Source organism: Heteronotia binoei, chromosome 10 (assembly GCF_032191835.1).
Source record: "Heteronotia binoei isolate CCM8104 ecotype False Entrance Well chromosome 10, APGP_CSIRO_Hbin_v1, whole genome shotgun sequence".
Classification (NCBI taxonomy): Eukaryota; Metazoa; Chordata; class Lepidosauria; order Squamata; family Gekkonidae; genus Heteronotia; species Heteronotia binoei.
The window spans coordinates 33,007,206-33,020,323 of record NC_083232.1 but is presented as its reverse complement, the minus strand read 5'-3'; the positions used below and the strand labels follow the sequence as shown (position 1 = coordinate 33,020,323).

General features: G+C 45.2%; 1 protein-coding gene across 1 annotated transcript in view; it reads left to right on the top strand.

Moving 5' to 3' along the window:
* The first annotated feature begins 2,331 nt into the window (after positions 1 to 2,331).
* The window catches only part of GPR158 (G protein-coupled receptor 158), a 186,986-nt gene continuing 176,199 nt past the window's right edge, over positions 2,332 to 13,118 (top strand). The window contains exon 1 of the mRNA XM_060248340.1: positions 2,332 to 3,200. Coding sequence (XP_060104323.1) covers positions 2,332 to 3,200 — 869 coding nt within the window. The remainder of the gene's footprint in view (positions 3,201 to 13,118) is intronic.

Below are 13,118 nucleotides of genomic sequence, written 5' to 3'. Positions count from 1 at the left end.
TTTAACCCTGTGAGGGAGGTTAGGCTGAGAGCAAGTGAGAGGCCCAAGGGCAAACAGTGAATTTTAAAAATATTTAAATGCTTTTATTAAACAACAAGTTACCAAAAAAGGTCACCACTGCACACACTTTATTTATTGACAACATTTATATATAAAATTTCTAGATTTTAAACAAAGATTTCAAAGCTGTTTCTGTGCACAATCCCAATTGTCAACAGGAGGATATGAATGTACATAGTTATGCGGACTCTTATCTGGGAGAACCGAGTTTGATTCCCCACTCCTCCACTTGCACCTGCTGGAGTCCTCTCAGCCCCAGCACCTCACAGGGTGTTTGTTGTGGGGGAGGAAGATAAAGGAGGAGTCAGCGGGCTCTGAGACTCTGAGATTCGGAGTGGAGGGTGGGATATAAATCCAATATCTTCTTCTTCTTGGATTGGGGCCAATGTCTATAATGGTAATCAGGGCTTTTTTTTTGTAGCAGGAACGTCTTTGCATATTAGGCCAAACACTCCTGATGTAGCCAATCCTCCTGGAGCTTACAGTAGGCTCTGTACTAAGAGCCTTGTAAGCTCTTGGAGGATTGGCTACATCAGGAGGATGTGGCCTAATATGCAAAGGAGTTCCTGCTACAAAAAAAGCTCTGGTAACCATAATCATATCTGGATATGTGGAATATTTGGATTGCTTAGTTGCTAGACTTTGCTACTGACTGCCAATATGGGCCACCCAGTCTAACAAGGGGTAAGGTAAAAGTAAATGACAGCAAGCTCGTTCAGAAATTAATTGTATACCTGCTGATGTGGTTTACATTCCACTCTTGTAAGGACAGCACTAAGTGATTTCCATTATTTAAAATGATGTAGGAAAGTGTAGATGACTGGGGAAGGCAATGGCAAACCACCCCATAAAAAAGTCTGCTGTGAAAACCCCAGAATCGGAAATGACTGGTGCTTGCACAGGAGACTACCTTTACCTTTTTAAAGCATATACAATATGTAGGTGTACATAGAAATGCAGAAAGGAAGAAGAAAGAAAGAACAGATTTAACACCATGCCTGGCACTGATAAGAATTCCTGAGTTAGTGGTGCTCTACTGCCCCACCCACCAGCTTCAGTTTCTTCAAACAAAAGCAAAGTTTTTACAGCTTATCCAGCAGATGTCTCTATTCCCTTGGTCTTTGATTACTCACTTCTAGTTTCTTAATTTATTCATTCCTTAATACTACCATTAAAAAAAAAAATCCACCCAAACTACTTTCCGGGACAATGAAAACTGAAAAATACATTCTCTGCTCTGTCCTTTATACCCTTGAATAAAGTCTCCAGAAAGGCCAAGAAGAGTTTCCAGCAAATCTTCCCCGACCTTCTATCTTCGCTTATACAAGATCCGACGCCACAGAGAGGGCTCCCGAAAAGTCGCTGAAGCCGTGGCGGCAGGTGACAAGACAGTCAGTCTCCCCGGGTGGATGGAAGCGCCCTCTCCATCCTCCCCTCCAGTCCCCCTCCTCCTTCTCGTTCAGCACTGGACAGCTCCTTCCTCCGGCCCACCAAATGGCTGTCGTGTGATCGACAGGCGAGGCGGCCATAGAGAGCGGCGGGCACACACCTATGAGGCCGAGCCGTGCAAGGGGCCAGCGGGAAGAAGGGGCTGGCGGTGGGCGAAGCGGAGCTACTGAACAGCCTCCTCCAGCCGGGAGGGGAGGGGGGAAGAGAGAGCGGGGGAGGGGCTGCGTTGCTGAGCAGGGAAATCCGAGCGCGCCCGCCCCTGCCCTCCAGAAGCCTCCCTCCTCCTCCTCCCCCCAAATCCTCGCCCCGCCTCCTCTCCCTCCCCATTGCTGGAGTTCTCCGCCGCCGCTGCCAGCGCCCTCCTGCCTGCCTGGCTTCCTTGGGACGCGATGCCCGAAGAAGTGGCCGGCAGCCCTGGAGGTCTGGCGGGGAGCCTGGGCGCGGCGGCGAAGGAGCCGCTCGACCGGCGGCTGGGGCGGCAGCAGCCCGAGGAGGAGGAAGAGGCGGAGGACCGGCGACGGGCAGGTCTGTAGAGGAGGAAGCCCCTTTGCCGAGCGCGGCGAGCGGATGGGGGGGATCGCTGGAGGCGTCAGCGGGCGGACTCTCGCCTCTTCCTCCCCGGAGGAGCCCGAAGGGAGGCTGCTGGCCCCGGGGGCCGCCTGATCGCTCAGCCCTCGCCCCTTGGCGGAGCTCGCCGCGTCGTGGCTACAGGTGACCGGGCTGCTCTCCCTTGGCCGATGCCGGGGGCTTCCTGAAGCCACCCGTGGCGTGGCGTGGCGGGGCTGGGCGAGACGGAGAGACTGGGCTGGCGGCGGGGAGGCGATGGGTTTGCCCGGGCTCCTGCTGCCCGTCCTGCTCTTCGCTCAGCTGAGGTTTGCGGTTGATGGCAGCCAAGGGCAGAGCGCGCCCGACCAAGAGAGAGCGCTTCGAGGCGGACGGGCTGTTTACGAGAAGGATGCGGCTCCCCCGGCCTCTCCCTGGAGCCGGTCCGCCGAGAGTACCGTCTTGGCACAGAGATTCCCCCAGGAGGTGCCCCAGAACGTCGCCTCTTTCCTCTACACCGGCGATTCCCGGGAGCTGAGGCATGCCAACTGCACCGGGAGGTACGAGCTGGTCGGCTTGGCTGGGAAGTCTCGCCTGACTTCCCACCCTTCCTTGCACGGGGCGCGGGACGCTCTCCTCCACGCCACCAACTTTCTCAACACGATTCTGCAGAGCAATAAGTCCCGGGAGCAGAACTTGCAGGAGGACATGGAATGGTACCAGGCGCTGATCCGGAGCTTGCTGGAGGGGGACCCCAATATCTCCAGGGTGGCCATCTCCTTCAGCCTGGAGCCCTTGTCCTCAGCCCCTCAGGTCTTCCTCCAGGCCAGCCGGCAAGACAGCCAGATCTTGCTCCAGGACTTGTCTTCTGTGGCCCGTCATCTGGCCAACGCCTCTGGGGAAACAGAGTGGTTCCACAGCTTGAAGCGTAAGTGGAGGCCGCACCTCCACCACAAAGTCTTGGCTCCTGGCTCTAAGGCTTTGGAGAACAGCTGGAGGAAGAAGGATGGTTACCCGGCAGAGAAGAACCACATCAGGTGGTCGTCTCCTTACTTGGAGTGTGAGAATGGAAACTACAAACCCGCCTGGCTGGTGACTCTCTCTGCAGCTTTTTATGGATTGCAGCCCAACCTCCTTCCTGAATTCAGGTACCAGAAATGGAGTTTTGATTAAGCAGTTCTTACGACAGAGCAAATTAGAATGTGGCTTCATTTAAGGAGTTTTGTAAACTAAAGCTCTATGGATGAAGCAGTGTAATGTGTGGCAAATGGGAAAGAGCTGAGCCACACCTTCCTCAGCTGAGTCTCTGTGACACACTGTTCACAGGTGGCATTAAGAGATATGGCAAGAGCACATTTCTGACCCAGAAGTCAGTTCCACTGAGGGCTCTCTCCCAAGCATAGGGCCACTCTTGCTTTGATCCAGTAAATCTGAGATGCCTGTTTTCCAGTCCCTTAAGCAAAGGATAGAGATGACTGGCCAAGAAGACCATAGGTGAGCATTCATTTAGGAGCAAAGCAGGGGCTACCAGGTAGGAAACACCTCTTAATAAAGCAGGGGTTCTCTGTTTAAAATTACGAAGGAATCCTTGTGGTAGCAGCTAGTGGTGGCAGTAGACAAGAACTCACTCCATCAGCTATATGAAATGTGTCCTAAGAACATAAGAGAAGCCATGTTGGGTCAGGCCAATGTCCGATGCAGTCCAACACTTTGTGTCACACAGTGGCAAAAAAAACCCCAACTAAGTGTCATCAAGAGGTTCACCAGTGGGGCTAGAAGTCCTTCCACTGTGCCCCCCCCCCCCGGCACAAGAATACAGAGCATCACTGCCCCAGACGGAGAGTTCCAACAATAAGCTGTGGCTAATAGCCACTGAGGGACCTCTGCTCCATACGCTTATCCAACCCCCTCTTGAAGTTGGCTATGCCTGTAGCCGTCACCACCTCCTGTGGCAGTGAATTTCACATGTTAATCACCCTTGAGTGAAGAAGTGCTTCCTTTTATCAGTTCTAATCCAATTGCTCAGCAATTTAATTGCATGCCTATGAGTTCTTGTTTTGCGAGAAAAGGAGAAAAGTACTTCTTTCTCTGCATTCTCCATCCCATGCATAATTAGCAGAGAGAAAAAGAGAGTGTGTCATATGATAAAGAAACGTAAATAGTAGGTTCAAAAGGCAATGAAATGCAAGAGGTATAGATTGTAAGAGCTCCAGTGCGTGTAAGATAAGCACAGGGATTATTCAGAGCGGCAGTAATAGCTGATAACACAATCTTGCTAAGCTAATTTAGTATGTGTAATGTTAGACAAAGCTGTCATCATGATTGAGCCCAAACGGTCTAGTGTCATGTAATCAACTCCCATTTACAATTTCCCACCATTATACATGGTGTGTTAAAATCTGTTTCCCAACTGAAACCTGGGGAATGGGTTCTAGTTCACAAGAAGTCATACCATAATATATATAAAGTGAGCCTTTAAGGTGTCACCAGACTCCATGTTGTTTTTGCTGCAACACCAAACACGCCCACACAGAAACTGACTTTCAAAGGTGAAAGCTACACGAGGCTGCCTAGAAAGAAAAGGGAAAGTTCTGTAGATTTTGTTAATACTCTGTTAACTGATTTGTGATCAAAGGTGGCAAGGAATAAGTTTCCTGGCTGGGAGAGGAAAGGAAAAATAGAACTGAAAGTAGATGTGATCCTTCTCTCAACTACTTCAAGTCCTAGTGAGTGGGCAACAGCGTTGCCTGCAGGCCTGGAGAAATCTGTCCTGCACCTTTAATAGAAGCTGAATGTGTGGAAATGGGCAGGAAACTTTCTATGCTGTGGAAATAAATAACGTTACTTGGTAAATAATATTCTATCAAGTCTCTATTAAAGGGATGTGAAGTTTTTCTCCAGGTCAGGTGGCAACTCTGCATGGCTCTGATCACACTAAAGTTGAAGTCATGACTAAACACCATGGACAGAAGTGGGATTTAACTTAGTTCTGTCTAATGGAGCAAGAGTAAGCAGGTCTACTCAAAATCAAGCCACATTTTATTCAGTAGTGTTTACTCCCAGGAAAGTGTTCTTCAGATTGGTAATTTTTTTTTTTCTGGGCTGAGGCCCATAACTAGTCAAACAGCAGCAGCCCCCCCCCCCCCAAAAAAGTTACCACTTCATTGTGCCATCTAAGAGTGTTTCAGTCTGCTTTAGTGACCTGTTAATGGTTAAGATAGCTGCAACACATAAGTGGAACCACAGCCGCAGATGGCCCATTCAGCTGTAATCATTTCAGCCCCTGTATCGTTATCTATATAGCAGTGATATGGAGAGATTTCCCTCAGGTCTGAATTCCAGAGCTTCAAGCTGCTGGAGCAAATTACCATTTCTCAGATGGAGAAATAAGGGCTAATTCTACCCCCCCTCCCATCTATGCTTGAGCTTGCAGTTGGATCATGCCTTTTGATTATCTCCTGTAGGCCTATTCAGCCAAAGGCCTAGCCTTCCTTCTACATTAGTGTACTGCTTCTCTTAATCTATTTAGTTAGGAATGCCATCTGTGCGCTGCTTAATTAAAGTATCCGTTACTTTTAAAGTGTCTCTTGTTGTTTTTGTTTGTATACTAGGTATATGCTTTGGCTTTTGCCTTTTAGCATGCCATAGATAACATGGAGGACTTGTTCAGAGCATCCCTTTTGCATATAGAGGATCCCTGCCCTTGTGTTCTCACCCCCCCCCCCAAAAAAAACCCAATTGCTGAAGGCTTTAGACTGTTTGCAGGATTCATTTAATCTACAATAGCCCATCTTGTGCGGCTTTTAAAAAGCCAAATCTCTTTGTGCTCTTTTGATTAAAGAAAGGATGCAAACACATAGTGGTCCTACTTTCTGTTATCAGCTGCTCAAAATGAGTTTCACCCGCAGACAAACTGTCAGGCAGTGTGTCATATGAAGCCTTGTGTATACATATGCAGTTACATTTATATTTGCATATATGTGCAGTCGAAGAGACATGATACGACAACTGACAGTTTGAAAATTTACACTGCAATCCCAAACAAAGTGAAACCTTTTGAACCCCACTGGTTTAAATGGGCTTAGAAGGGTATAAGTCTCTTTAGGATTGTGCTTCCAGTTTCGATAGATTTGGGATGAGGGGCCTGGAAATCGGAGGATGGCAAATTGAGCAGCTCATGACACTGCAAAATGGCATGCCAAACCGACAAGATTAAGGACAGAAAACAGGGATTATCCCTGATGAATTGGGACAGTTGGAACATATGGAAGACCAGTTTATTTTCATGACACTTCTGTTTTGAGAAGGAGCTGGCTAGGCCAAAGTGCAAGGGAGATCAAGGGTGTAATAACAAAACACCTTCCCTGGGAGTAAGCCCCATTGAGTAAGGTAGGACTTATTTCTGAGTAGATCTGCTGAGGATTGCTCCCATAGCTGCTTAAATGGTATTATGGACAATATTGAGCTACCTATCAAAGCCAATACAAGTGATGGCTTTTCTGGACTGGTTTTCTGAAGTTCTCTACCAATAGAACCACCTCTCCCGCTCCCCCCCCTTTAAATCAATACAATGGAGGGATGTATTTTTAGCATTTTTTAAAAGCAGGTATTTTATTTAATCACCAACATGTGCAAATACGATGTACACATAAAAAAGAATGTAGAACCTCAAACATTAAATGATTAACTTTATAAAAGAGACACTAGAAATGGCGTTTGTGATACCATGTTACCCTCATTAGAATGTTTAGCAACTTCCATGAAAGAGAGAGTACATATTTTTCTCTAGGCCAGTTGACAACCTTATAACTAGACATTTATTTTATGAAGTACATTATCATGTGTTTTTAAAGGAGTCATATAACATTTTTGTATTGCTGTAGCTGACAGGTATTGTAGATAGATTCAGGTGGGTGGCTGTGTTGGTCTGAAGCAATAGGACAAAGTTTGAGTCCAGTGGTACCTTTAAGACCAATTTTTTTAAAATTCAGGGTATGAGCTTTCATATTCATGCACACTTCTTCAGATGCAATGAACCAAATTTTATCAACTATTACATATAGGCAACTGATCCCCGCCCCCCAGTCTATACCTGTATATAATAGTTGGTGAAGTATGTTTGAATGTATCTGAAGAAGAGTGCACGTACATGAAAGCTTATACTCCGAATTAAGCTATGTTGGTCTTAAAGGTGCCACTGGATTCAGACTTTGTTCTGAAACAATTGTAGATTCTTTGTCATTGGGAGCTGCCTGGAGATCAAGTGGAATGTTTCATTTACTTTATAGTTAGTAACTATGAATTACCCGTTTTTTTTGTAAATGGTTCGGGTTAGGGGGTCAGCAGGCATAACATGACATTGCAGCCATATTTGGATCCTATGTTGATTGGTTATGTCTCAGTCCATGGTATTAGTCTGGGAGCTCTTTTTGACATGAGCTTCCTCCTCTGTAAAGACCCTGCCAGAAAGATGTCTTGTGGGTTCTAGCAACCCCATCTCCAACCTGCTGAATACTTTGCCTTTATTTATTTATTTCAATTTTTAGCCGACCCTGTATAACAGGCTCACACAATACTACATTCTACACAGTGCCCATTCTTGGCACTGTTCTCTTCCTCTAGTCCAGGCACCCCAGCTACTAAGTGTCCTCTCCTTTCTTGTCCAAGGTTGACCTTTCTTCCATTTGTGCCCCTGTTTGATTATGTAATTGTCTGGTGGGCATCTGACCCACCCCCACCCCCCGAGTCTCTGCACTGGGTTAGAAAACAGTCCAGTGGCAAAGTTCATTTTGCAGAGCAGTTTAGAAGGTCAAAAGTTAACTGGGTTACTCTAATTGGAAATAAATGCATAAAATTACTAAGAATCTTTCTGCAGCTCTTTCTTTTTTTAAAGTAATCCTTTTCTGTAAATGGGCAGCCCTTTTCATCTCTGTTTGTTCAAGGGGAGGGACGGTAGCTCAGTGGCAGAACATCTGCTTGGGAAGCAGAAGGTCCCAGGTTCAATCCCTGGCATCTCCACTAAAAAAGGGTCCAGGCAAATAGGCGTGATAAACCTCAGGTTGAGACCCTGGAGAGCCGCTGCCAGTCTGAGTAGACAATACTGACTTTGATGGACTGAGGGTCTGATTCAGTATAAGGCAGCTTCATATGTTCATATGTTCAAGGATATTCAGCATGAAGTTTGCTCATGTTCAGGTCTCCCTTTCCTGTAAAGTATCCCATTTCTCAGATACAATGAATGCCATCTTCTAAGAGAAGCACTAGAACCACACTGGGGCAGTACTTGTTCCCATCTCACATAGGATGAATGTAAGTAACTCAGGTCACCATGGGAAGCCAGCCTTGCCACACAAACTGTCCAGTAGAGGTCATCATGGCCACAGTTATAGGGCACTTTCTCACCCTCCAAGTTTTACTCATCTCACTGCAAATTTATGCACCAAAAAATCTTCCTCAGCCCTTTCACGATACAATTTTGCTACAATTTTTCATTTTTCTTCTGCTTGAACTTAAATTAATTACTCGATTGGATTTTGCCACATTGAAAAGGTTAGCATTAATAGATTCATTCACATGTGACCTTTTTCTTTCAGTATAGATCACCTGTTGCAAGAGCTAAATGATGTATTCGATAATTTTTTTTTAAAAAATCTAATCTTTACATTTCACTCTTTACTTTTCTGTCCTTTCTGCTAAGAGGCTCAGGGGAAGCTTTTCAAGAACAGAACAATATAAAAGTAGCCATATTGGATCAGGCCCATCTAATCCAGTCCCCTGTTTCACACCATGCCAACCAAATGCCTCCGGGAGGTCTGGGCACAGAGACCAAAACCTTCTCAGGTGGTTGCTCCTCAGCGCTGGCATTTAGAGGATCACTGCCTCTGAACATGGAGGTTCTATTTCATCAAATCTGCAAACAGCTATTAATGTCCTCCATTAATTTGTCTAGTTACTGAATTCCAAAAGACAGTGAAGAAATGCTTTCTTTGTCTGCCCTGAATCTACTGCCCTTGACGTCTAGTATTATGGAAGAGGGAGAAAAAAGTTCTCTCTATCCACTTTCTGCTACCCTTTCCTATTTTTATTTGAAGTTCTCTGGCAGTATGTAACTACTGGCCTGGAACTGCCTGCTTACAGTGATGGAGCCATATCAGTTGTCAGACCATATGAATAATTTCTAACAAACACCTTAACATCTATATGTGCTCAGATCTGTTCTAACACTATCAACCATGACTAGTGTATATTCTCTAGATGCTCATTATTCAGCTCAAACCTGCAGCTTTTTTTTTTTTTACAATGATAAGGCAAGATCAGATGGAACTATAATATAGAATAATGTAAAATAATTTTAGAGGCTTTCTAGATTCTAAATTCCAGGGTCTGCTTCACACATTATATTTTCCGTACACTTTGGCTTTGTATATCTATATCTTTTGAACAAGGGCATAGCACCCACATGGCAAATGGAGTAGCTACAGGCATTTGTTGTTAGAGGGTGTGGCACTAGATAACCCTTTCTTGATTGAGGGAGAGGCAACAGAGTTGAGTGTTTCTACCCTGTTTCCCTGAAAATAAGACCTACACAAAAAATAAGCCCTAGCAGGATTTCTATGCATTTATTAAATATAAGCCCTACCCCGATAATAAGACCTAGTGATGGGCATCGCAAAAAATTCAGGATGGAATTCCGGGTCTGGAGAGTTATGACAATGTTCCAGAAGATGACTTAACTGTATTTGAATAAATATAGATTGTTGTATCATACTTAATAAAAAATAAGACATCCCCTGAAAATAAGCCCTAGTATGTCTTCTTGAGAAAAAACAAATATAAGACAGTGTCTTATTTTCGGGGAAACACGGACTGGGGGTGCTGTGAGTCCAGCCCTAATTGCCTTAGGAGAGATGTCAAACTCATCTATTGCAAGGGCTGGATCTGACATACATGTAACTTGTCCCATGTCCCATGCGTGCCACAAAATGTAATACCATGTACCAGGGATACTTTACCACTGACCGTGACCCATACCCGTCCTCAGCAGAGCTTGGGACAAAACCAGCCCTCCTCTCCCCTTATGGTTGCCAACTCTGGGCTTGGCATTCACTTGGAGATCTGGGGAAAACCCTGGGGAGAGCTTGCATTTGGGGAATGGATGAACCTCAGCAGGGGATATAATACACTAATATAGGTCCTTCCTGTCCATATTTGGACTCGTTTCTCCCCAGTTGCTTGTGGGCCAGATAAGAGTCCTGGATGGGTTGATTCCATCCCCTGGGCCATATGTTTGACATGTCTGCCTTAGAGAGCAGAAGCGAATCTGGAAGCAACAGAAACTATCCCAAGAAAACTGCTTCAGGCAACCCTTGTCAGCAGACTGGTGGTCAATGTAGGACTCTTGTACCCTCCCTGCCAAGGCAGCTTACCAAGAGCAGTTTTGGTTTGCAGGAGAGACACGGATGCCTGATTGCTAATAACAAAGTCCTCATTGGCTAGGGGCAAAGAGTGGAGAACATGCATTGGTTTACCCAGAGCATACAAAGATGGTGTGTTCTTTTCTGTATATTATCCTAAATGTATTGTGTAAGTTGTTAGTTGAAGAATTTAATTGAACTCTAGTGGTGACAGGAGAAAAAGAAAAGGAAGATTGGTGGTATGCAGTTAAATATAGACAGAAATGTATTTATTTGTGCTTATGTGCAGGGAATTTTGGGGAGTGGGGAAACAACAATACTGTGCTTTGCCTTGGTCTCAAAAATCTGAATAACACTGCTGATTCTGAAGTGACAGTGTGCTCATTTTTACATGCACTGAGATCAAGATTTTCCCTTCTGCATACTTCAGTCCCTTGCTGCCCTCGGAGTGGAAAGAGAAAGTAACAATGTCATTGTGCCTATCCCATTGCGATTTTTGTTTTCAGACATTATTTGAGTGATGAGGCTAAAGTGGCATTAGATTATTTCTATAAACCAGAGGCCCCTGACTTGTATAGCCCTGGCTAATGCAGTCTTGTCAGATCTTGGAAGAAAAGCAGGATTGGCCCTGGCCAGTATTTGGATGGGAGACCACCATGAAAGCCCAGGGTCTCTATGCAGAGGCAGGCAATGACAAACCACTTCTGAAGTCTCTTGCCTTCAAAATCCTATGGGGTTGCTATAAGTTGGCTGCAACTTGATGGCAAAAACAAACATGGAGGCATTAAGAACATAAGAGATGCCAGGTTGAATCAGGCCACTGGCCTGTCCAGTCCAACACTCTATCACACAGTGGTCAAAAAACCAGGTGTCATCAGGAGGTCCGTCAGTGGGGCCAGGACACTAGAAGCTCTCCCACTATTGCCCCCCACCAAGTACCAAGAATACAGAGCATCACTGCCCCAGTCAGAGAGATCCATCTATACCTTGTGGCTAATAGCCACTGATGGACCTCTGCTTCTCCATATGTTTATCCAATCCCCTTTGGAAGCTGTCTATGCTTGTAGCCACTACCACCTCTTGTGGCATTATCTTATTCCCTGCTGGCAAGCAAGGGTGGAGCTTAACCCAGAAACAAACCCATCTGGTTCCGGTGGCTCTATTCAGTTTTAATGGAGACATGGCAAACAAGAATTGCAGACAGTTTTCTTTATATGGGGAGACCCCATTCTAGTTAACTTGTGTATTTCATCTAATTTATTTACTTAATAAAAAAGTATTAAGTAAGGGGCTTTAATAGCAAGTGAGAAGCAGAGTCTTCCTTGGTGGTCTCTGTTTAAAGTATGGTCCCTGCTTAGTTTCTGAGATTTGATGGCTGTGATCACAAATACTAAATAATGCATTTTTGATCCACTTTCAATGCACTTTCCAACTGAGTTTTACTGTGTGAATCGGTAAAATCCAGTTGGAAAGTGCACTGAAAGTGGATTGAAAGTGCATTATTTAGTGTGTGTGATCGCAGCTATCCTGGGCCATCGCTTCTAGGCAATGAGGATGACTTTGTTATGTCAGCCAGAGCATCTCTGCAGATGGTCCATTCTGAGCCATCTGTTCTGGACTCTGGCCTGGTGTCTGGAGGACACAGCAACTTCCCTGAACATAGCTTGGAACATTTTCTACAACTAACTGGTACCAAATCACATGGCTCTGACTGAAATATAATTCTCATTTAAAGGGGAAGAATCCATTCACAATCTGAAATTATAAGAACAGTGTAAAAAATTATACCTGTGTCATTATATCATTACGATTAATCACCACACATGCCTCTCAGAATAGGCTTTTAATTTCCCTTCTCTATGTCATTGAGTGATAATGATGCTTTTAAAAATTCCAAACTCTTCTGGTTGGTCCCTTAAGAGTATGAGAATGAAATATTCATCTTTCTTTCCCTTAAAGTGCTGCATTGAATCCCTCCGCCAACAAAATGCCTTTGAACCATCTGCTAGGGACATATTAATGTTCTTATTCAGATGCTCCTTCCCATTTCATGGCTTGGAAAGAGAGAAATAACCTTTCAATGCATTTTCTTGCTAAATCAGCTGCCAACATTTGACATCCTTCCCAGCTTATCTTGGGGTTTCTATACAGAAAGCCAAATATGTGATTTTTCTTTTTAAAAGTACGGGGCATTCTTTCTGCTTGGGAGGTGGGAAGGATTGTATGGATTGTATTATTTACATCCCAGGTCTTTCCTTGGTATTCTGGGGAATGCCAATACAGCAAGAAGCAGCAAATGACTGAGAATAGCCAATACCCCTCTAAAAAGGTAAAGGTAGTCCCCTATGCAAGCACCAGTCATTTCCGACTCTGGGAACGTTTTCATGGCAGACTTTTTACGGGTTGCCTCATTTGCCATTGCCTTCCCTAGTCATCTACACTTCCCCCTCAGCAAGCTGGGTACTTATTTTACCGACCTTGGAAGGATGGAAGGCTGAGCCAACCTAGAGCCAGCTACCTGAACCCAGCTTCCGCCGGGATTGAACTCAGGACGTGAGCAGAGCTTAGGACTGCAGTACTGCAGCTTTACCACTCTGCCCCACAGGGCTCTATCCCTCTACCCAGTTGTAAACAGTTGCACCAGTCTAGCCA